Genomic DNA, 26310 nt, shown 5'->3' on the forward strand with positions numbered 1-26310 from the left:
CTCGAAGCAACATGGAGCGAGCCAGAGAGTCGGATGTGTAGAGAGATTTTATGCTTGCCACGACAACTAGTTCATCTGTCGGCAATAATACTACCAATTTAATTCAGAAACACCATGTTAAGGAGCACGCTGCATTCCTGCAGCTCAGTAAAACTAAAGGAGTGGACAATATAGCCCAGCAGCTAACTTTGCAGGATGCAAAGAATTAATTTAGTGTAAGTGGTGACTGATAGTGGATAAGGCTAATGTAATGAACTGACGGTAACAACGCGCTGTTGACGCTCGCGCATCTTGAGGAGAAATCAAAAAAGCGCCACTCACACATAGTAATTGCGGTAAACATTAAAAATGTTACGTTTTTATCTTTATAACATATGATAGTTAAACAACTTCACACAACCAAATGTGCTGTTTCCCTGAATACCATCACGATTGAAAATGTCTCTGATTTCCTATGACAGCTCCATAAACAATCATTAACTTTAGTTACTTACATTTTAGATGCAATATTGAGTCTTTTTGTTCTATTTCAGCTGCGAAAATAGTTCCAAACAAAGATTCCAAGCAACAAAGTTCCAAAAAGCAGAACCATAACATGTCTCACGTGCTCGGAATGATTCAGTGGTTGAATCAAAGATTCAATAACCTGTTCGTAAACGCCTGTCTCATTCTTAAAGGAATCAGTCGTTTGAATGAATCGTTTGAATTAATGACTCAATGACTCACTCATTAAGACTCATCTATACTGGTGGTTTAGTTTCCTATATTTTTCAACATTTATTTTATTAATTCAAAAATACAAATCTCATAACATCATTTAATGCAGCAGTAATTTTTCTGGGTACACAATTTAATTTGATTGGTAACATCCCTATAGTGTCTTATTTAAATTTAATGTATAGATCAAATTTAAGAATACAATATAAAACCTGAAGCATAGCTTATATTTAATAAGATTAGGGGAAAATGCCCTTTATAAAGGTAATATCACTAATATGCAGATTTAAAATATGTCAAAGCTGATTGAACATTGAGAACATTGCTTCAGAATAAGTTATATTTACAACACACACACACACACACACACACACACACACACACACACACACACACACAAATCTATCTTTTTTCCCGGACAAGCACGACAAGTGAATGACCATTTTACTTATCCGAAGGACAGACATGAGCATGCTTAATGTCGAGCCCTAAATTATATTTTAGATTTGAATGCACAATTGTTTTTTTAAATAAATAAGAATTCAACACTTTGCATACATCTGTTATTTTGTCTTATTATCTTTATTTAGTAAAGTCTGGTGCCTTTAGTCTCTTCAAGGAAGGTATACAGTTTATTATGAATTTAACAATAGTATCGGATCGGTATCGGGTATCGACAGATACACAAAGCCCAGGTATCGGTATCGGGACTGAAAAAGTCGGATCGGTGCACCCCTACTTTAAATGTCTGACCAACACACAATAGTTCTCGGACAACCGCAAGAAAAAAGTTCTGCTCAGGCGATGTGTCGAGAACAAGCTGCGAGAACTCCCAAACCAGGGCAGCGAGAACAACATGAGGTAATTTTGTTCTCGCAGCCCTGGGAGCGAGAACTTTTTTCTCTGTTCTTGCGAAGTATGTTGCAGCCTTAAATAATGCTGGCTTAAGACTGTTGGGTAATTTTTGTTGGTTTATTTGATCACATTTTAAACACCATTGGGTAGTTTTGAATTTCCAGTCGTTGGGTTAAACCTGCTGGGTCGCAATGCTTGGTTGATTCTACGTCCTTTTTTTTCTTCTTCGCGGCAACAATTCTTAAGCTTACATGACGTTAAGACGAAAAAAGTTTTACCTCAGAATCCGATGCAATGTACTGACTCGTGTTAGTTCAGGTCGGCATGTGAGACGATAGATTAATACAGTTACACAGAACCATGATCCATTTACGAAAATTAAACATGGTTTTATGTAGGGATGTCACAAGTACCGGTACTTCAGTACCACTGAAATGTTAAAAATGTGACGATAGTATCAGTATAGCATCGACTCACAAGTAGACTATATTCGGTCCCATAGCTGCGTTCAGTGGCGTCACGCAGGGCTCCAGACTGTTATCCCAGTGTCTGTGTATATTACATACTATTTAAATATTACTCTTCCATGTTTTGCGTCTCTGTGTGAATGACGGCCCTTACGAAAGGAAAATATATTTACCAATATATTTTCTTGAAATATATTTTAATATATGGAATAATATATTGATGGTATTATAAAATATATTATATATTCATGCAATATATTGCAAAATATACAAATGATGGCCGCTTTCAATATATTGCAATATATTGGAAAATATAAATATTAAATCACATATATGTGAATATATTGCTTGATATAATTTTTTTTAAATATATTGCAATATATTTTTGTTTCGTAAGGGAGGGCTGCGTGCATGTGCGTACACACACACACACACACACACACGCGCGCGCTGTCTTTTTAGCCTCTGCCGTGTCAGTATTTGAGGACATGAACGCGTATAAACCGTTACTTCGTGAGACGTTACCGTTTCATTTGAGAAAACTGTCATATCATGAACACAGAGACTCAAAGGTCACGGCAACCCGTCAAAATAAAAGTTTCATTTAAACGTGAATAAATTGACAGAATATATTAGGTTTGTAGTTGTAATTGTTGCCAATTTTAACACATTTGTGTGTTGTACCATTTGTCAAGCAATAAAAATGATTGTTTTAACAGTCTAAACATGCATTCTTCATTTGTTCTTTCATGATTGTCTAGTTTTACAGCTAGTGCACAGGAGGAATTTTAAGAACAACCCAGCCAGAATTACCCAGAATAGCAAATAAATTAATGGTAAAATTAACTACATTTTGGGTTTTCTCCACAGCCCAGCCTGCTGGGTTAAAATGCCACTGGGTTAATTTAATTGTTCTGTCCAATATTTACCCAGCGCTGAGTTGTCAATTGGGTTGTTTTTAACCCAGCCATTTTTAGAGTGTACATATGCATGAGATTACATATGATCACACTTGTTTTTTGCATCTTCTTTGTCTGTTTTGATCAGGACATTCAGTGCTCATTCAGAAGATAGTGCCCTAACATATAACAGGGAGAACCCGGAAACTTCTGTGTTTGGCGAGGAAGGAGTTAAAGACTTGGCTTGCTCAGTTGGGGACACTGAAATTTCGATCGAAGTTATTCAACTAAATATCCAAACAAAATTAATTTATTAGGTCTTATTTAATTCTGTAAACTATAATACTGATCTGCCAACATTGTCGCTCTATGATAAATTAAAATAAGCTGATAACATCACTGTTTTCTCCAGAACGACTGTACAGCCAAATCTAATTTTGTTGCAATATTGTCCTGTTTGACACTGTGAAGCTGCTTTGACACAATCGTCACTGTAAAAGCGCGATATAAATAAAGTTGACTTGACTTAACCACAACTCTGTATTGGTAACGAAAGTCATGCATGCTTGTACCATTACACACCTATTTGAATTGTTATCCTAAAAGTAATCTTAAACATTCTCAGACTTGTTTTGCCCACAACGTCATGTCTCTGTCATTTTCCGGTTGCAGGTCTTAGAAAGCTTTTCATTTTCCAGTTGGCATTGAAAGAAGAGCTGGTCTGGAATGCTGTTGAACTGTATGGATCAGTGGAAACCATTTAGAGCTTATTCTATTTAGTCTATTATGAATGTATAAGTCAGCAGACAGCGCGGAGGGGACAAACTTGCATATCCAGTTGAGATGTCAGGCACGTTGTGCTTGGTTGGGCCTTTATGCTCAATTGATTTCATATATTCTGCTTTATTTTGTCTGATTATCAGTGTGTTGCTTTTTATCAGCCAGTCCGATAAGCTCAGTTACGAATGTTTCGGTTGGTTTGTAAGCCAGGCTGGATCCACACCAAAACGTTCCCACAACTCGGAACCGTATTCGCCCTCTGACCAAGAGTTCATGCTCCATTATCACACAATCAAGCTCACTGTGCGTTTTGTCCTGTAACGAAAGTCAAAGTCGTGGGACAAACTGTGCCAATGCATGAGTGAGTTTCAAATGTGATGTTTTGACCGATTGTTTTTGGATGTTCTCATGGCAGAAGTCTCTTAAGGTGTGTGTGTGTGTGTGTGTGTGTGGCTCTCAGCTCGTTCTGTTGTGTGTTTGTGAGACAGGAAGACTCTTGGTTGTGCCGTGCAGTCTTGTGTTTCCTGCTGCCCTGTTTGGAATTGTCAAGCGGTTCTCTTGCACCCAGCCTGAGCCCCTATCTCAGGCCAACTGCCTTTGTCCTGTGTGTGTGTGTGTGTGTGTGTGTGCGCGCCTGCCTTAGAGAGCGGCTTCCTCCGCAGGACTGTTGTGTTTGTACTATCCAACTCTATCATAAAAAGAAACAGATGGAGCAAATATGGACACTAGTATCTGTCCCCGCTCAGGTCATATTTTGGGTACTTTCTTCTCGTAAATTCTGATGAGTTCAGTTTATCAAGAAACATCTTTAAAGAGGAACTGACTCAAAATTAATGTGACTTTTGGTCAGAAAGTAGTCTTTAGTGGTTTTACACTTTACCCAAAGAAGTGTGCTTGAGTTTAAACGTTAGTCAAAGTCTAAAAGTCATCCTGCACGGCAAAAATAAAGTATTGTCGTCTTGTTTCTTGTCTAAAAACTCTTACATTAAGCAACATTTACTAAACAAGTAAAAATTGTCTTGTTTTGTGAAAAAAACAACAACTCAAAGTTGTTTTTTTGCTTAAAATAAGCAAAATAATCTGCCAGTGGTAGATTATTTATCTTATTTTAAGCAAAAACTCTTCATTTTGAGTTGTTTTTTCACAAAATAAGACAACAATTTTTACTTGTTTAGTAAATGTTGCTTAATGTAAGAGTTTTTTTAGACTAGAAGCAAGATGACAATACTAATTAAGAAAAGCATTTTTTGCAGTGTGATGGTCGTGATGACTGCCGAAAGCTACACAATGCGACAGAAACGAAGCCCTAAAGTTACCCCACATCAAAACAGGCAGCTTTCACCACCAATTGTAAAGCCCTTTCGGCCTGACCAGAAGATACCCACACTGGTTTGTGTATTAAATAATCCTGTGGTGATTGCAAAGCGGGTAATCTAGCGCTCGGAAAGCGTTCCACCCATAGGGTCTCCATTGCTAACCAAGCCATCACCTGCTGTTAGCATCCCATTGACTCCCATTCATTTTTGAGTCACTTTGACAGTGAATAACTTTACATCAGAGGTGTTTAAAGACTCCATTTGTCCATTGTTTATTTCTAAAGAAACACGACAATGCATAAAAGGCTCCGTTACCTTGTATCTTACACTATCGCCCTGTAGAAGCTGTTTTTGTAAAAATAGGCTAACGATTGCGTCATAACCAACGCGACCCTGTCGCACAGTTGAGAAATTACCGTATAGACCTGAGGAGACGCTCGCAGGCAATCTTTTACTGTCTATGAGACAGTCGGGGGGACGTGGAGACATAAAGTCTGATAAAGTCAAGGGGGAAGAATGGGGAGAAGCTGATAGTGAGCCAAAAGCAACGGGAGAAAACATTTAAACAACGTGATTCAGATTTCACTTTCCACAACTACTAGAAGACCTACAGCTGTCAGACAGGAGGCTCACGTCACATCTACGTCCTCAAGCTCAGTCTGAGCCTGCGCAGTTCACTCAGCCATCAGGAAGTGAGCGCTTCTAGTTGACTTCATTTTCTGCCGTTGAAGTCTATGGGGTCGCTACGTCCACTTCTTCTACTGTCTATGGTTGATGCACATTTGGGCTGTCTAGCTAATCTCAGACTAGTACGATCACAGCGGACATTCAGATCCTGTGGTGTAATGGAGCAAAGTATTATTACTCCGTTGCAGTACTTGAGTATTTTTTTTTTGGGAGAATCTGTTCTTTACTTGACTTTTTATGTTTCTGTCAACTTTTACTTTTGCTCCGATACAGCGTTTTTGTTACTAACTTCAAAATAAAGTCGGAAGAACACAGACTGCAAAGAAGTGCAAATTTCATTTTCCCGGGAAAATGAAATCAACTGCGGTGGGCCTCATTCATGAAACTTTCGTAAGTTTATGAGCAAATTCTGAGTAAAATAGACCTTTACGAAAACTCTCCTCCAGATTCACAAACGCTTCATATACCACAGATTCGTTAGTTAAACGTGTGTATGTTAATGAATTCCAAACATGCGTAGATAAGAAGCGTGTGCACGCTCATTCTTCATTAGCATAACTCCGCCCATGAGTTACAACTGCAAATGCGTAACGCTTTCAATCTTGATTCAGTATCAGTTTATATCTAGTATATATACTGTACATAATAAGAAAAAATATGTTTGTTTTAGCACTAGTTTAAACATTTCTTGGGTCAAATTATATGTGCCATTCCTTAATATTCACTTGTGAGTGCTTATATAAGTATCATTATTCATTAAAAATATTAGGATGCAAGTTATTCAAGTTTTGAAATTTCACATTTAAAGAAATCTAGTGTTTGATCATCATATCTAAATATTTATTTGAATGCAGAGACTGCAATATATTTTTGAGCAACTAGATTAGATACATGGATATTTATTAAAGAGCCATAAGGCACTTAATGGCATTACAAATAAACATTAATATTTTTTAGCCACAAAATGACTACAATTTGCCTCTTTGAATTGTAATTCTTTATTTTAACATTAATTACTACACTAATTGTAATATAAATATTAGAAGAAATATATACAAATATTAGAAGAAAATATTTTAAGTGGTATTTAATACCAAAAGATCTCCTCAAAATATTCAATAAATATAATTTAATGAGTGTGAGTGTGACCAATTAGTAAGGAATACCTGAGGGCTAAATACAAGAATAACATTAATGTTAACAGTGTTGAATCTCTATCACTCTCCATAATAAAACGATCCGGTAAATATGGCTGACTTAAAAATCAATAAACACTAACACTATGCTGTACTGTTTACCAAAACTTGCAGCAAACATCTATATGGTGAAACTGTTGTGTATCCGCTTAAGCCATTTAAATTCATTGGCACAGCGCTAGAAGTATTGAGCGCTCATGGACCACGTGACCAGCGCGCACCGCAGAGAGACGAGAGCATGCAACTCCGCAACGCCTCTGGCTTTAACATTATGCCACATTAGCACCAAAACGCTATTTATTGTTTGAATTTCATTAAAACACATTTAAAATTAAAGCTTAGCTTTGTTTAATATCAAAAGCAGGTTTGGCAATTTGGCGTGAGATTGAGTTGGGCGGAGTGAGAGCGTGACAGAGCCTGAAAGCGTGAGTCTCACGCCAGATGCGTGAGAGTTGGCAACCCTGCTAGACCTAACACATTCATCACATGTGGTTTTGAATACTGCTCCATACTGATAAAAAAAATACAAAGAGAAAGAAAATATATTGCATTCTTTGTTATCCACAACATGAATTACATTAAATATTACAATTACGTTAGGCTTTCCCAGACTGTGGTTCATGAAGGAACTGAAAAGCCATTTAAAGGTGCACTATGTAATATTTTTGCAGTAAAATATCCAAAAACCACTAGGCCGGTGTTATATATTTTGTTCAGTTGAGTACTGACAATATCCCAGAAGTTTTCAACTATTTGTAAATTATGAGAAAATTGCGATTTTTAACGGCGGACCGGGACGTTTCAGCACAGCGTCTGAGGGAGTCGCCTGTCAATTGCGTCATATCTGCGCAACCCTCGGTTTCGGCTTTTATTTGGCAGGAGCGCTTTACTCTTAGCAGTGTGAACAAGTGAACGCACGGAGTAACGTCATAACATCATTTTCAACACACTTAAATGTATCTAATATGATAAACAGAGCTGCTTTACCTCATAATCATAACCGGAAGAGCGGATCAGTGCAGGCGCCCGGCGAATGTGTCCCGTCCTGTCATAATAAAAGTCCCGGTATTCGCGAGGCGGGTATTTCTTTAACAATCTCTCCAGCGGCCGTGCTCTGCTCCACAACACTCAGTCCTGCTCTGCTCTACACTACAGTAACGTTAATAACCGCATCCATGAACGTGATTTCTGCCCGAGTCCTGTTTTCCATCGGCTGTGATGAGAAGACCACATGTCCCAAGATGCTGCGCTCACACTTTGCGTCATCAAACTACGGATTTGTTTTGAATAGGTGACCTCCAGTGGACGGAAAGCTGCATAGTGCACCTTTAAGTAATTAAATCATGCATATTTAAAATAATTAACTTTAAAGGTGCACTATGCGACTTTTAGTCCACTGGAGGGCGCCTATTCCAAACGGCTCGCGAGTACCAGGACTTTTATTATGACACAGTCACCGGGCGACCGCACTTCCGCTTTTTCCTGTCAGGTAATGTTTTTTTCCTGTCAGTGGCCATCCGTCCGCTCTCTTCCCTGAACTGAAATGAAGTAGTGGGCTGTACTTTCCACACGATTGACATCAGGTTCAAGTGTATTGCAGGTTGGCTGGTGGTTATGTTGCCCGCATACCGCCTCCCATGGCCGAGACTGGTATTACGACACCTGTCGGGCCGGGGCTAGTAATGCTACTGCTAATTAAGGCTGATATCTCTGCAGCACTATAACTTGACATTTTTTTATGACATCATCGGCCTTATTTCTTCTCATTCTTTTGATGCGTGTAGGTCATTTTTTGGATATTTTTACCTCAATTTTTACACATTGCACCTTTAAAATAAAAATAAAGTAAAACACTTACTTGAAAAGTTTGAATATTGTATGTTCACCTGCATGTCATCAGAGAACAGTGGACTTAAAGGGGCTGTATATAATTTATTTGGACTGTACCCAAAGCGTAAAAATATGATATGTGTGCAGTTATTTAGGAAACACGCCTGTTTCTCCTAAAAACAATGCAACAGCCAGTTATTCTTCTTCGAAATGTCTGTCTTTGTTCTAGTCTGTGTGATCCTACCCAATAGTATTTCAACAATCAATGAATTATGAATAATTTACTGCCATTGTGAGGAGAACTCATTACGAAGTACCTGTAGTGTGATTATGAGTATGTTTAAATGTGTTATGATGTAATTAGAAGACTACAGCGGATAGTCCGCACTGCTGAAGGACTCGCTCTCCAATAACTGCTCATCAGAGAGAGGAAAAGAGCTGGGAGTCCTCACATTTAGGACACTTCCTCCTGCGCTGAGCACCAGAGAAGCAAAGAGAAGTGTCGTTCCTCATCAACAGAGAAACGTCCCACTGGCCAACAAACACAGACACTATATGAACACTATACTCATATTTATTGAGAGAACCATACTTATCCACATCCCCATGCCTTGTACATTATAACATACCTGTACATACATTTAGTGTATTTTTATTCTACTTTTATTATCCGTCTTGTCGCTGTCCTTCTGTCACCAAGACACATTCCTGGTACGTGTAAGCATGATTAGTTGGCAATAAAGCTCTTTCTGATTCTGAATGACAAGTACTTGAAATCTGATTATGTAATCCAGTTGAAATCAACCCATCACTGCCTAAAGCACACAGAAAGCTTGCTGCAAAAGTGATTATGAATGTCAAAACATATCCTGGAGACATATTTATTAATAAGAAAGTGGTTTCTGAGACAATGCTGACTCGCTGTCTTTAGTGAGAAATGAATGACATAATCAGTGATATTATCAAGCTTTCTGTATTTATATATTTCCCTTTTCAATGAAACGAGTAGCCTAGTCCTATATGCTGAGCTTGTTCATTTTCGTGGCCCTGTTTACACCTGATATAATAATCTCATTTGTCCTCTTTTAACCACTTCTGTCCTGATTTCCTTGTGGGGAGGGTCTATGGGTGGGTGAATGTATGGGCTTTTTCAGATCTTTAGATCTAATGGACAAAATAAGCTCATTTTGAATAAATTCATAAAACAGAACAGTGACATTTGTAGTAACCATATGATTATAGGTTATAAGAAGTTAACTAAACTAGTGGATAAATCTCTTCTGTTATTCTCAGTCCCTCGAAAAATGGGATGTTGCTTTGGGTTCCTGATCCAAAAGGTCCAAATCAAGGTGGTCTAAATTCAGAAAAAGATGTTTTTAGAGATCCAGAATTATACAAATGTAAAAAAAGCATCTATGCTGTGGTCTGTCATCGTTTGCTGTGTTAATGACTTGACATTACGAGGAAATTGCTGTTACTAAAGATATTCATTCAGTGTCTTATTTAATGACACCTGTATCTCTCTTACATATCTCCGTCTGAGCTGCACAGGATGAGTGCGGTTAAGATTGAGGAGAAACAGGAGAGTGTTTGCAACTACACACACACACACACACACACACACACACACACACACCCCTCTATCTTTCTGCTGAGACTTGCAGGCAGAGTAACCGTTTGTCCCGCCTTCCAATAGGTGAATTAAATATTTACCAGCCTTAAATAAGACTGATAAAAGCTGTTGACTGATTTATTTTCTTTAATAGACGAATTCTGTTTTTTGATTCTATTCAGTCTTGCCACTTGTCACATTATCCCTAATTTGGCGTAAAGTGCCCCTATTGTGCAATTTATATATATACAGTGCCTTGTGAAAATATTCGGCCCCCTTGAACTTTGCGACCTTTTCCATTTCAGGCTTCAAACATAATGAAATGAAACTGTCATTTTTTGTGAAGAATCAACAACAAGTGGGACACAATCATGAAGTGGAACGAAATTTATTGGATATTTCAAACTTTTTTTAACAAATCAAAAATGGAAAAATTAGGCGTGCAAAATGATTCGTCCCCTTAAGTTAATACTCTGTAGCGCCACCTTTTGCTGCGATTACAGCTGTAAGTCGCTTGGGGTGTGTCTCTATCAGTTTTGCACATCGAGAGACTGAAATGTTTGCCCATTCCTCCTCCAGAACAGCTGGACCTCAGTGAGGTTGGATGGAGAGCGTTTGTGAACAGCAGTTTTCAGTTCTTTCCACAGATTCTCGATTGGATTCAGGTCTGGACTTTGACTTGGCCATTCGAACACCTGGATATGGTTATTTCTGAACCATTCCATTGGAGATTTTGCTTTATGTTTTGGATCATTGTAGCCTGGATGCCAGCCGAATTTAGCCCCGCCCACAAAATTTTTAGGTCGGGCAATTCGGTCTGGCATTGCTCCATAGAGGAGTAATTATCCCCGAGCAGAAACTGTTCGGACCAATGAAATCATCAAGGCGGGCTTTAGACGACGACGGACAGATGATCAACAGGAACGTAATCATCACGTCATCAAAGGGGCTTGGATTATATTTGTTTGAATCCTAAACGGAGAGCTTGTTTGTATATGCATTCGCCATCTCAATTTCTCTCAGAAATGATGATCATGTTGGGTAAGTACTCTGTGTATCATTAAATTATTTTACAACACTGGCTAAGATCGTGTATTCCAGCCTGATTTCAACGCGCGTGCAGACAGGGTTGCCAAGTTTTTACAACAAAACGCGCCAATTACTAGCCCTAATAGCTTCCTCGGGGGGTTCTCCGGGGAAAAAATGGCGTTTGGGGGGTAAAATGTGTGCTATTTTGGCAAGGTTGCCTGCTAAAATTCGCACTCATGGGTCTATATATCACATAATAGTCACTTCAACCCGTGGAAAAAACGCGACTTGGCAACACCGTGCCTTCCCTTCGTTGCTCTGTTTGGTTGTTGGTCTATCCAATCGAGGACTTTCCTGGTTCGGTTGAAACACGCCTCATAATCACAGCCCAATGGAGCATCAGACTCATATTCTGACTAGAATTGATTATGACCATGTCAGGCTAGGATCGTTGTCTTGTTGGGAGACAAATCTCCGTCCCAGTCTCAGGTCTTTTGCAGACTCCATCAGGTTTTCTTCCAGAATGGTCCTGTATTTGGCTCCATCCATCTTCCCATCAATTTTAACCAGCTTCCCTGTCCCTGCTGAAGAAAAGCAGCCCCACACCATGATGCTGCCGCCACCATGTTTGACAGTGGGGATGGTGTGTTCAGGGTGATGAGCTGTGCTGCTTTTACGCCAAACATAACGTTTTGCATTGTTGCCAAAAAGTTCAATTTTGGTTTCATCTGACCAGAGCACCTTCTTCCACATGTTTGGTGTGTCTCCCAGGTGGCTTGTGGCAAACTTTAAACAACACTTTTTATGGATATCTTTAAGAAATGGCTTTCTTCTTGCCACTCCTCCATAAAGGCCAGATTTGTGCGCGATACGACTGATTGTTGTCCTATGGACAGAGTCTCCCACCTCAGCTGTAGATCTCTGCAGTTCCTCCAGAGTGATCATGGGCCTCTTGGCTGCATCTCTGATCAGTCTTCTCCTTGTTTGAGCTGAAAGTTTAGAGGGACGGCCAGCTCTTGGTAGATTTGCAGTGGTCTGATACTCCTTCCATTTCAATATTATCGCTTGCACAGTGCTCCTTGGGATGTTTAAAGCTTGGGAAATCTTTTTGTATCCAAATCCGGCTTTAAACTTCTCCACAACAGTATCTCGGACCTGCCTGGTGTGTTCCTTGTTCTTCATGATGCTCTCTGCGCTTTAAACGGACCTCTGAGACGATCACAGTGCAGGTGCATTTATACGGAGACTTGATTACACACAGGTGGACTCATCATCATTAGTCATTTAGGTCAACATTGGATCATTCAGAGATCCTCACTGAACTTCTGGAGAGAGTTTGCTGCACTGAAAGTAAAGGGGCCGAATAATTTTGCACGCCCAATTTTTCAGTTTTTGATTTGTTAAAAAAGTTTGAAATATCCAATAAATTTCGTTCCACTTCATGATTGTGCCCCACTTGTTGATTCTTCACAAAAAATTACAGTTTCATATCATTATGTTTGAAGCCTGAAATGTGGGAAAATTCGAAAGTTCAAGGGGGCCGAATATTTTCGCAAGGCACTGTATATTTAATATTTGCTTCAATGTAGTGTGTAATATAACTCTTTGTGATTGTAAAAGGTCAGCAAATTTCAATGAAGGATTTATTTTGAATCAATCAGGGTTTATACAAGTTGAAATTTGGTTTAAACGACATAGTTTCTAATGAATTTCTGGTCCAGCGAGTGAAATGAGGAATAATTTACAACGATGAATTTGTGTCACAGCCGTTACACCTCGGATTAAGGTTCTAATTTGCAGTAATGGATGGAAATATTTTAAAGGGGTGCTATTATGCCCCTTTTTTACAAGATATAAAATAAGTCACTTAGTGTGTATGTGAAGTTTTAGCTCAAAGTACCCCACAGATCATTTTTTTTATAGCCGGGTGAGCAAAAATGCTAAATTTGTGTCACTTTAAATGCAAATGAGCTGCTGCTGGCCGACCCCTTTCTAGAAGAGGGCGGAGCTTTAAGAGCTCATGGTAGCAGCTCTGATTACCTCACGCAGACACACTGAACATGACCATATGATTATAGGGTAAAATAAAAATAAGGGCATTTGAAATAACTGAAATCATAAGGTCAATTGATATGGAGCTGTAATGCGTTCGAGACCTGCTGGAACCACTTTAGCTGTCAGTTTTCCTGAAAATAATTGCACATTTTAAAACGTTCGCCAACCAATCAGATTCAAGCGTTCAACAACCCGTAGTATGACTGGTTTTATTTACTCATAAAAGCCTAAAAAAGCACATTTTGCAGTATGTGTTTACGTACAGGCTTTGCTTGCATACAGGCTTAATTAGTGTGTAAGTAGCAGTGTAGCCAATCACAAACATGTCTGTTGAGCTTGTGAATGCAATGGCCAATCAGAGGTCAGGATCCACTCAAAACGAGTTCTGTGTTCTGCACATTCGCCAATCCTTTCAGTCAGTATATAAAAATAAAGTCGTTTACCTAGGTTGCGGTGTCCCGCAGGGATCTATTCTTTGACCTGTGTAGGTTTCCCTGTATATTTGCTTCCTCTGGCCTCTGTTTTTGGTAAATATGGTGTCTCTTTTCATCTATGCCGATGACACCAAATCTACCTTCTCTTACAGCGCAATAACATCCATTCTCTTCATCCTCTGTTTGATTGCCTAAATTATCTAAGTCATGGCTTTCAAGCTATTTTTTACTCTTAAATGAAAATAAATCAGAAATGATTATGTTTGGCTGTGTAGACAAGCGATACACGTGGAAGGAGCGAGTGAGAATCCTCCTCTTGACATGTTGATCTGTGGTGCTCATGTGGGCGATGCAGGTTTGCATCCGAGGCTTTTTTTATTTTTATTGCTGCTTTCCTGTCCTGTGGTGGGATCATGGTAGAGAGATGGTATTTCAGAAGGTATCAGATGTAATACTGAGGAACTGAATGATCATTGTATCATTTACATGGTACTCTAAGGTGCTTAATAAGGGATTATTACCATGGCACATATCCAAATATCTGCGATGGCCCAAAAATAATTTATTAAGGTTCTTATTTGCAGTAATGGATGGAAATTGTTTAAAGGGGTGCTATTATGCCCCTTTTTTACAAGATATAAAATAAGTCACTGAGTATGTGAAGTTTTAGCTCAAAATACCCCACAGATCATTTTTTATAGCATGTAAAATTGTTACTTTTTTGAGGGTGAGCAGAAATGCTGAATTTGTCTGTCCCTTTAAATGCAAATGAGTGCTGCTCCCCGCCCCCTTTCTAGAAGAGGGCGGAGCTTCAAGAGCTCATGTTAGCAGCTCCGATTACCTCACACAGACACTGAACATGACCGAAACTGGTCAGCCTTTTATGTTCAATCTGGAGTCGGATAATGATGAAGAGACTCAAGAAGAAATGACAACATGTAGAATGAGACGGGACGTTTCCCAGTGGATAGTTGATGAATTTATGGAGCTGATATGGAGTTAACTATCTTCTATTGATTAGCATATTCTGTCATGATAATCTAAAAAATCGCTTATGTGGGAACTGTTGTAAGTACAGGTGTAGTTTAGTTTAATTAGGGTTATATAACTTATGTTGTCATCTTGTTTTTATGACATGCTATTACATTTGTGTTCTTATTGTATCAGAACGAGTTGCCAACTAATAAATTACATCAAAGGGGTGCCGATGATTGCGGCATATAATGAAAACATATATAATAAAAACGTTCCAATATTTTCAATAAGAGAAAAGTTACCGCAGTAAAAACCATGGAACTGTTTTCTAAAGGCCTAGGCATACGTTTTCTTTTGTTTTGTTTGTTTGTGCTCACATTAGCAGATGTGTACAGTTAAACCCGTAGCCATTCAGAGTATACGCCATTTGATGGCGTGCACAAACACATGCGCTCTAGGCTACGGCTACATTAATCCGGATAGATTTGAAAATTTAGTTTTCGTTTCAAAACGCTCTCCGTCCACACTCACGTTTTCAAGAGAAACTCAAGAGTTTCTCATCCTCACTGAAACGTCAGTAAACGCCAAATTCAACTCACTGCGCATGTGTAAAAGCTCACTGAGAGGATACAGATCAATCAATTCTTCTGGCAGGATCATTTTATTTAGCAAAATATCTCGGCATTCCCTGAAGCGTCCAGGTCGCACTCGGTCAACCATTGTTGGGTCTAAAACGCAACACTCGCGTTTTGTCACAGGTCAGCAAATGCGAGTACATTTTCTGTCATTCTTGCAGGACTGTGATATGAAGTGTGTAAAGTAACACATTTTAGCAACTGTGAAAGTGAATAGCACATAAAGGGCACAATAGCGGTTTAAAGATGCATATCTATTGGAAGAACATGCGTCACATGACTAAACATGCGTCATCGTTTTCAGATCACTCATCTTCAATTCTCACACTACAACACGAAGACGCCGTTTTCAAAAGTATCCGCTTTGGAGAGTTAATTTCCGTCGACTTAAAACACTGTCTCCTTGTGGAGGGAAGGCCAAAACGGAGAGGAAAAGATGGGTTTCCAAATGAAAACGTATTAGTGTGGACATGGCCCTAGAAAGTTTCATCTTTGTCCATTGTCTCCTAGTTGTGTATTTTTGTCTTTGCACATACAAAGTCACACATACTGTACACTGACCCTTGCATACACAACCAATGTAAGTTGGCAACCTCTTGTTTTTTTCTTTTTATTCATGTGTGGTCTTGAAGTGAAATAAAAGTAGCATTCCTGTAGCTCAAACAGAGGAGCACGGCACTAGCAACACCAAGGTTGATTCCCGTGGGTTTCATGGCTTTGATTCCCAGGGTATCCATGAACTGATAAAATGTAAATGCCTTAAATGCAATGCAAGCTGCTTTGGATAAAAGAGTGCCAAATGCGTGAAAAATATAAATGTGAAAAAATGAGTTTTGTTGTTATATTGTGGTGTTTTGCTTTGGTTCCTGATTACATTTATAGTGATATAAAAGACTTCAGTTCAGAGTTTCTGTCTGAAGTCACTCGTGTAATCTACACTCTGTCTGTTGTATTTCAAATAGCCTTTATGTTTGTGTAGGTTATGCGGTTCCTTTTTTTGCAGTAAGTGTCCTGAAATAGCTTTTCTTTTTTTGCTTTAGGTACATTAGGAAAAGTCAGGGCTTAAAACTTACAAAAATTCAATTGGTTCACTCCAAGCAAGGGTAAATAAACTGGTTCTTTGAATAAGAACAGAGTTTCTTTATTCAAAACACGGCGTGTGTAAAGGCTGATGTTTTATGTATTTGAGGAGCCGTGAAGTCTGGTATTTGCCGTCATGGCCAACGCAGCCTGTGCGTAACACTGCGTCTTTATGACAGACGCTTTTGGCCAAATATATTAAGGCAGTAAAAACTGAGCACCAACATGGCTACAATAACCTTTGTGACCTGTAAGTTTGATGAAAACGTACCACCTCAGATGCGATGACGGACAAAACATACATCTCCAGCATTCACTGCTGGAAAATTCTGACTCCTTTTGGTTTTGGAAAATGTTTAATCATATAACACACGCAAGTGTCTGAACAAACAAAAAACAACAATACTTTGACAACACGGTTTTTAATAGATATACATACATACATACATACATACAAAAAAAATGCTACAGACCCCATAACTTGAATGGTAGTGTATGTACTGAACCCTTGTCAACCCAAAGATTCGCACCCGTAGTAAAAGATAAATCGATAAAAATGCTTTGGTTTCTTTCCGGTAGAAGACAAAAACATCTGACTAAATGTCAGGGGATTTTAACACTTGTGGTGAATGTGTAAAAGACATCAGAAAAGACTTGTTTGATTGAAAGCTGTCTCTTGTGTCCCTTTCAGTTGATATTCGGGAAATTAAGGAGATCCGGACGGGGCAGAAGTCGCGGGACTTTGAGCGGTATGTGGAGGACTCGGCTGCGCGGTCGGACCAGGCCCACTGCTTCGTCATCCTCTACGGGACAGAGTTTCGGCTCAAAGCACTCAGCCTGGCAGGTAACTGTCCAGATTAATCTCCTGGTGGAAATATTAGAGTGCAGTACACACACACACACACACACACACACACATCACAGGAAATATTCTGAATTTTTACTTTCTAAAAAAAACTCCTCCTGTGTGATTTATAAGCATTTTGACAAGTGGGGGCATGGCCAGTGTCCTCATATTTCACCCTCTCCTGTAATACCTGTGTCATACCCATGTCATTATACACATTTGTGTCCTCATGTCATAACACACACACACACACACACACACACACACACACTCACTCATGCGCTGTCCTCTGTCTGTGTCCCGCAGCAACCTCAGATGAGGAGATGGTCATGTGGGTGAAGGGTTTGACCTGGCTGGTGTCAGATACGTTGCGCTCCCCCACACCCCTGCAGATAGAAAGGTGACCTTTGACCTCTATGTGCTCCTCTCGCTCTAGATATTGACTGATGGTAACCATTAAGCTCTGGGTTCACATGTCAAGTGTAAAAGTGCCTAAAATCAGCTCGGTCTGTGCTCCTAGCTTTCACACCATTATAGGAACACCAACCTGGAGGACAACCTGGAGGATTTAAGTTTGCATAATAACACTGATGTATAAAAATAAAGGACATCACCTTTTGAAAGTAACTTGGCGCTTCAAATAAATATTGCATCACTTACATTGCTATACCAGAAGGTGGCGACAAGAGAAATAAAAATGTTTGTCACTGAATCATTCATTCAAGAGATTCTTCGTAAACGCTGATTCATCCATCAGTAATGAAACAAGTGAAGTCTTTATGAGTGAGTCATTGAATCATTAACTCAAGAGATTCTTAAAAAGCGCTGATTCATCCAGCAATGAAACAAGTGAAGCATTTATAAGTGAGTCACTGAATCATTCACTCAAGAGATTCTTCGTAAACGGTGATTCATCCAGTAATGAAACAAGTGAAGCATTTATGAGTGAGTCACTCAATCATTCATTCAAGAGATTCTTCGTAAACGGTGATTCATCCAGCAATGAAACAATTGAAGCATTTATGAGTGAGTCACTGAATCATTCACTCAAGAGATTCCTCGTAAACGGTGATTCATCCATTAATGAAACAACTGAAGTCTTTATGAGTGAGTCACTGAATCATTCATTCATTCAAGAGATTCTTCGTAAACGCTGATTCATCCAGTAATGAAACAAGTGAAGCGTTTATGAGTGAGTCATTGAATCATTCATTCACTCGAGATTCTTCGTAAACGCTGATTCATCCAGTAATGAAACAACTGAAGTCTTTATGAGTCAAGCCCCGTTCACCGCCACCGCCAGCGATTTTGTCACTGCATGTCGCCAGCCCCAGAGATTCATGTCGCTAGTGGGCGTTCCCACTACGGGTTGCATATAAACGTCAATAGTACCGTTTTTATTACTAGTGTTTTGCAGAACAGAGCAAGTTATTAGAAAACATACACACTGTACTGTAATAGGTAGACCATATTGCATGCAGTTTAGTCAAAACTTTCTTTATATCCCCACAATCCCAGACACGTTTTTCCATGCATCATTTTTTTAAATGTGTTTGTATGTAGGCTACGCAGAGATCTCTCGTGAAGAACAGGGGACTTGCTAAAAGCTAATATCAACAACTCCCCCGGCACCGCAGTAGCAGTAAAGCAGACGGATCACGTGCACTCCACTGACTTCACTCCTATTGGTTGTCGCTCACGAAAATCGCTTCTCGTTTTCATAAAGTTGAAATTTCTGAGCTTTTGTCGCGTGTCTCGCGACGCTTGACACGCCCACATTCTGTCGCCAACGGTCACTGTCGCTCGTGTCGCCGGAAGTCGCCAGCTCCATTGAAATGAATGGGATCATGTCGCTGCGTGTCGCTGGCGGTGTGAACGGGGCTCAAGTCATATAACCATTCATGCATATATAAAATATATAAAAAGTTTTAAATTAATATAAAAATTTAAATTAATTCAATATTTTTATTTACCCTGCAGCAATTAACATTTTGTCAGAACATCTAGTAAATTACGTTATTTTGTTTAGTCCGTTCAGTTCATTTAAAATTAAAAATCCTGCTTTTCAGTGTATCCAGAATTGAATCGTGCAGCTCTATTGTAATATCTAATGGACCATCAATAAGCTGTACACTGAATTATATATTTTAATATCAATGCTTCAGTACATGAAGGCACACTTCTGTGGATGTTTTGTCCTCCAGGTCTCGGCGAGTTGACTGAAAACCATGAATAATCGCGAATGTTAAAAAGCGAAAAGCAAAAATAAACATTAAAGTGTTGTATGTTTTTATATATCTATATATATATATCTATATATATATATATATATATATATATATATATATATATATCTATATATATATATATATATATAAAATTATTTTCCCATTTTTCTTTTGTTGAACTCAGGTGGCTGAGAAAACAGTTTTACGCGGTGGACCGCAACAGGGAAGACAGGTATGTTACGTGTGTGAGCGCACCGGCTCTCTGTAGAGAAACCGCTCGTGTTCAGCAACACTTACGCAGACGGATAGATGATGTGCTTAGCGATTCTTTTAATCTCATCTTTCTTTCGAAATATCTGTGTTATGGTATATGCTTTAGGGGAAAAAGGGCTGACTCAGAGGTACTGGGCCTTATCAACACACACATGCACATATGCGCACGCACACACTCACACACACACTCACACTCCTACTCCTGTTGGGTAAATAGAGCTCAGAGACGGCACATCCTGCAACAGGAAACAAAGCACAGAACACGAGTGTGTGTGTGTGTGTGTGTGTGTGAAGGTAAATACACAGAGAGCGGGTGAAAGACACACAAGCTGTGTGAGGTGTTGTATTCAGATGAAATGGTGGTCGTGTGGAGATGAGAAACATGACATTTTCAGCTTGTCAACGTATCCGACTAAATCAAATAAGTGACGTACACTGTAGAAATTAATAATCTTTTCCACTCACGATGGAAAGCTGCCTCTTCACGTATGCATGCTAACCATGTCCAAATATACACTTGAATATAAAGTAATAATTATGATTTGAGACCCCTCTTCTGCTCACCAAGGATTCATTTATCGGATCAAAAATACAGAAATATTGTGAACTATTATTGCAATGTTTCCTTTGTGAATATATGTTAAAATAATAAGTGCATTTCTGTGATCAAAGCTGAATTTTCCGTATCATTACTCCATTCTTCATTGTCACACGATCCTATAGAAATGATTGTACCTCTAATTCTGAAAACGCTGCTAAAGAACGATACGGAGCGTCCTCATGGACCTAAAGCTGACGTGACCACGTGAAGCCGTTTCGTAACCACATTCCCAAACGTTCTGTGTTGTTTCGCAGGATTTCCTGTAAGGATCTGAAGAGTATGCTGTGTCAAGTCAACTACAGGGTTCCCAATATGAGGTTCTTACGGGAGAAACTTCCGGTAACACTCACTTTTGCGCACACGCACACAAACCGACTGTAGAAATAATCGTTTGTGTGATTTTTACTGTATAATGCTTATTTATTATACTATGTGTGTTTTGATTGTTACACTGTTAACTGAGTACTGTTCACTCTGCGTTAATAGATTTGTAATTGTAACAGGACAAATATAGCATATTTCTGTTTTATTATTATTAATAAATTAATATTGGTTGTTTTATTTTTATGTGGTGTCTTGGTTAGGATGGAGAGCTGAGGAATGGAGACGTGTCGTATAGTCATTTCGCCCAGTTGTACCGCAGCCTGATGTTTGACGCACAGAAATCAGTGAGTTACACACTTATTTGTGTGTGTGTGTGTTGTTATTTACATATGTTGGTGGAGCAGGGCGAGAGGTGAACCCCTCCTCAGAGCCACTTAAACCCCATCCGTTTGCCCCGCTTCTCAAATGGCCATCACGTCAATACTCGCCCTTTTAAAAAGCCGCAAGATCTATCGGCTAAAAGCCATTAGGCCACACACACACACAGCACTGATGACCTCTGCACTCAAAGGGCTGTGTGTGTGTGTAGATTGAATCACTTGTGCGGGTGTGTGATATCTCTATCGGCTGATTAGCCTCAGATGGGTCTGCATATGGACGGGCTTTAGCTGCAGATGTTAACCTGGTGTTTTACTGTAGTCGAGCTGAAATGGCTACTGTTACAAGATCGGGTATTAATTGAATTACTCACAGCATTTCTTTCTGTCTCTTTATAGATGGAGATTTCATTGCTGCAAAGGTATTCACTCATTTTCTCTTTTTCAAGCTAAAGAGTTTATGAATGACAAATGATCATTTACAACACATTAATTACGATTCGATTGAACTATTTAAGTGTTGGCTATTGCCATTATCTTGTTGTTGTTGTTTTGATATTATTCATTTTATACACCCAAACAGTATTGTCTGTGTGAGCAAAAACTCAGACCAGGTCAGCTATTTGGTTGGTTGATTAGTTAGTTGGTTAAAAAAGTGTTTTTAAATGGATTCTCGCTCAAAGAGCCAAAATGTTAGAATATTAGGAAAGATTTGGTTGGTTGGCTGGTTAGTAAGTGTATAAAGGTGTCCCCCCCGCCCAAAACAAACACAAACACCCTGTGCTAGATGATGGAGGAAGGTTTCTTGGAGAGTTAGTTGATGATTGGGAAGGGTTTGATTAGTTGGTTGGTTAGAGTGGTCAAAATGTTAGATGGTGAAAGGGTAAGTTAGTTAATTAGTTGGTTACAGTATAAATTGAATCACCATCAAAAAGCCAAAATGTAAGATTGGGAAAGTGTTAGTTGATTGGTTGTTTAGTTAGTTGGTTACGCTGTTGGTTATGTATGTGTTGGTTGGTTCAGTATAACTTTAATCACCATCAGAGAGCCAAAATGCAAGATGGGAAAGAGATAGTTGATTGGTTGGTTGGTTATGTTGTTGGTTACGTAGTTGGTTGGCTGGTTACAGTATAAATTGAATCACCATCAAAGAGCCAAAATGTAAGATAGGGAAAGAGTTAGTTGATTGGTTAGTTGGTTGGTTATGTAAGATTGGGAAAGAGTTAGTTGATTGGTTAGTTGGTTGGTTATGTAAGATAGGGAAAGAGTTAGTTGATTGGTTAGTTGGTTGGTTATGTAAGATAGGGAAAGAGTTAGTTGATTGGTTAGTTGGTTGGTTATGTAAGATAGGGAAAGAGTTAGTTGATTGGTTAGTTGGTTGGTTATGTAAGATTGGGAAAGAGTTAGTTGATTGGTTAGTTGGTTGGTTATGTAAGATAGGGAAAGAGTTAGTTGATTGGTTAGTTGGTTGGTTATGTAAGATAGGGAAAGAGTTAGTTGATTGGTTAGTTGGTTGGTTATGTAAGATAGGGAAAGAGTTAGTTGATTGGTTAGTTGGTTGGTTATGTAAGATTGGGAAAGAGTTAGTTGATTGGTTAGTTGGTTGGTTATGTAAGATAGGGAAAGAGTTAGTTGATTGGTTAGTTGGTTGGTTATGTAAGATTGGGAAAGAGTTAGTTGATTGGTTAGTTGGTTGGTTATGTAAGATAGGGAAAGAGTTAGTTGATTGGTTAGTTGGTTGGTTATGTAAGATAGGGAAAGAGTTAGTTGATTGGTTAGAGTATAAATTGAATCACCATCAAAGAGCCAAAATGTAATATAGGGAAAGAGTTAGTTGGTTGGTTACGTTGTTGGTTGGTTGGTTAGAGTATAAATTGAATCAGCATCTAAATGGCCAAAATGTCAGATGGGAAAAGGGTTAGCTGGTTGGTTGGAGTATAAATTTAATCTCGAAGAGCCAACATGTAAGATGAGGAAAGATCTGGTTGTTAAGTAAGTTGAATTGTTCACACAAAAAAAAACTCTTAGTAAATGGTCATTTATTGCATTTAAATAGGTTTCAGACATCATAGAACATCTCTTGGGTTTTCAGACATGAGGCTGTAACACTGATCTGTGTTTCTGACAGGTTTATTGAGAGACCGGAACAGAAGATCTCACTGGAGGATTTCCAGAACTTCCTAATTGAACATCAGAAGGTTAGATATGTGTTTTTCACTTTATTGCTCAAACCGACCATCTGTCCACTGGATGCTTACATTTGTACGGAAGAGTGTGTTGATAAGGGAAGGGATCCTGTAATTCAGATGTTGGTAACTAATATATATATATATATATATATATATATATATATATATATATATATGTGTGTGTGTGTAATATGTGTATGTATATATGTATGTGTGTGTGTGTGTGTGTGTATATAATATGTGTATGTATGTGTGTGTGTCTTCAGGAGCTTTGGGCTGCAGACAATAACAAGGTGCAGGAGTTCATGTTCCACTACCTGAAGGATCCTCTACGAGAGATCGAGCAGCCGTACTATCATCAAGACGAGGTGACATTTGCATTGCATAAATGTGTTGGCCATATGCATAAATGGTAAAGTGACTAGTTCTAGACATACGTTTACACAGTACACTCGTTCTCAGGTAATCAAACCTATATCAGCGGCGCTGCAAGCCCCATGCTGTACCCACATCACCACTTCCTGCTTCACTGCAGTTCTGTGACCTCAGATTGTTTTGTTTGATATGTTAATCTGCCACTTCCCTCTTTAATTAGCTGCTTTTGAATATCCTGATCTATTATTTGCAAGAACTATTTGAATTAGTTATTTGTATTAAACTTTCCTGAAAAAGATGAACTTTTTCAAAGTTAAACTTTGAATTATTTTTTATGTGATCATATGCAGTGCATATAGTTAACATTGAGAGTCCCTGTTTATAAAAATATGTTTGACACACTCTCATGTTGAAGTTGCTATTACACACACAAATCATAAAGGTGACTACAAAGTTTTTTTTAGACAAAAAGGGAAACAAAAAATAGGAAAGGACATTTCCTGGTTCATGTTCTTTTTACTGATAAAACAACCCTCTTGTCATATTTTGTACCTTTGATGGGGATTGGAGTGTATCACTGAAGCGGTTCATCGGTGTGTGTGTAGTGTTTAAACGATCAGCGGTTCTGACTGCTAACTCATGCTTACTGTCTGTCAGCAGCATGCTGTTTTTTAACATTAACACGTTTTGTGGTTCTCAGTTCCTCACGTATCTGTTCTCTAAAGAGAACACTATCTGGGACTCGCAGCTCGATCAGGTGCGGGCAGAGGACATGAACAACCCCCTGTCCCATTACTGGATCTCCTCGTCCCACAACACGTGAGTATTCAAGGCGTGACCGGTGTTCCCTGTATGCTGAATTTTCAGTATGCAGTCAAACAGTGCTGATTAATCTGACACTTCCAAGAGGCCAGGACTGTGATGTTAAGAGGCTGTATTAAAGTTCTCTTCTCTTTAAGGTATCTAGTAACTAGTCCAGATACGTTGACAACAGATCTCTAGATAACGTTCATCCCTCAAAGAACTCAAACGTTAGATGAGGGGGAAAGGGTTGGTTGGTTGTTTAGTTGGTGCATAAAATAAATCCATGCTCGATGAACCAAAACACCCTGTTAGATCAGAGGTGTCCAAACCTCCTCCTGGAGGGCCAGTGTCCTGTTGCTCTCTAGAGCACACACGGTGATGGGTAAGGCTTGGATAGATTGTTGGTTAGTAAGTGTATAAAATCATATGAACCCCCAGATCAGTGTTGTCCAGCGACCTGTGACTCTGTAGTAGCAGGACTGCACACCCTGTGCTAGATGATGGAGGGAGGTTTGGTTGGATGGTATAAAATGATTCTCCGTCAAAGAGCCAAAATGTTATATGACTGGGAAAGAGTTGTTGTTTGTTTTCTTGTTGGATAGAGTATAAATTCAGCAATATAATATCACAGAACTGGATGGTATGTTAGTTTTAGTTGGTTAGTATTAATTAACTAAAATTCAAAATAACCAAATAGTTAGTAAGTTAGGGACAGAATAGGTTGGTTGGTTCGTTATTTGGTTAGATGGTATACAGAACTATAGTAACTTGTGGGATCAGCGCTGATTTGAGACGCGAACCGTTTAGAACGATTCAGTCCGATTTGGTGAACTGGTTCGACCGGATCACTAAAAAGATCCAGTTAAAAAGAACGATACGTTCGCGAACCGGACGTCCAGCGGCTATTGTTTAGGGTTCTTGCCACCACGAGACAAATCGGCATTGCAGATTGAACATATAGCTCGACTTGAATTGCCTTCTTGTGACTGAAAGTACTGCCAAACAACACATTTTCTGTTCACAAGTTCCATTTTCACTCTCTCACAGCCTACTGCATTCGAACGGTCCACCTACTATAGTAAACACGGTGCCATAATCAACCGCGCCATCAAGTTCGACCAGTATCGCGTAGCGCAAGCGGGTTCGGTTCGGTGGAAAAAAATTCGAAGGTTCGGCAGAAACCAAACCCAGTCAAAAAGCCCAATATTAGGCTGAATCCGAACCCGAATCCTGGATTTGGTGCATCCCTAAAAATAACCAAAATGTTAGATGTAGAAAGAGTTGTTTGGTTAGTTAGCTAATTAGTTGTTTGTTTGTTTAGTTGGTTGGTTCCTCAGTTAGTGGGTTGGTTGGTTTAGTTAGTTAGTTGTTTAATTGGCTGGTATGTTGTTTAGTTAGTTGGTTTTTAATTGTTTGTTTGTTTGTTTGTTTGTTTGGTAGGTTGTTTAGTTGGTTGGGTTGGTTAGTTAGTTGTTTAATTGGCTGGTTGGTTGTTTAGTTAGTTGGTTTTTAATTGTTTGTTTGTTTGTTTGTTTGTTTGGTAGGTTGTTTAGTTGGTTGGGTTGGTTAGTTAGTTGTTTAATTGGCTGGTTGGTTGTTTAGTTAGTTGGTTTTTAATTGTTTGTTTGTTTGTTTGTTTGGTAGGTTGTTTAGTTGGTTGGGTTGGTTAGTTAGTTGTTTAGGTTGGTTGGTTGGTTGTTTAGTTAGTTTGTTGTTGGGTTGGTT

General features: G+C 39.0%; 2 protein-coding genes across 5 annotated transcripts in view; one reads left to right on the plus strand and one right to left on the minus strand.

Moving 5' to 3' along the window:
• The window catches only part of LOC137079021 (glutathione hydrolase 7), a 209213-nt gene that overhangs the window by 148825 nt on the left and 34078 nt on the right, over positions 1–26310 (minus strand). The gene's annotated exons all lie outside the window — the stretch shown is intronic.
• plcg1 (phospholipase C, gamma 1) overlaps positions 1–26310 on the plus strand; it is a 69873-nt gene that overhangs the window by 6139 nt on the left and 37424 nt on the right. For all 4 annotated transcript variants that reach the window (XM_067446941.1, XM_067446942.1, XM_067446939.1 and 1 more), the window contains exons 3-11: positions 17259–17411; positions 17721–17814; positions 19827–19874; positions 20771–20855; positions 21101–21184; positions 21617–21639; positions 23346–23415; positions 23673–23774; positions 24482–24600. In XM_067446941.1, coding sequence (XP_067303042.1) covers positions 17259–17411; positions 17721–17814; positions 19827–19874; positions 20771–20855; positions 21101–21184; positions 21617–21639; positions 23346–23415; positions 23673–23774; positions 24482–24600 — 778 coding nt within the window. The remainder of the gene's footprint in view (positions 1–17258; positions 17412–17720; positions 17815–19826; positions 19875–20770; positions 20856–21100; positions 21185–21616; positions 21640–23345; positions 23416–23672; positions 23775–24481; positions 24601–26310) is intronic.

This window comes from Pseudorasbora parva, chromosome 6 (assembly GCF_024679245.1).
Source record: "Pseudorasbora parva isolate DD20220531a chromosome 6, ASM2467924v1, whole genome shotgun sequence".
NCBI lineage: Eukaryota > Metazoa > Chordata > Actinopteri > Cypriniformes > Gobionidae > Pseudorasbora > Pseudorasbora parva.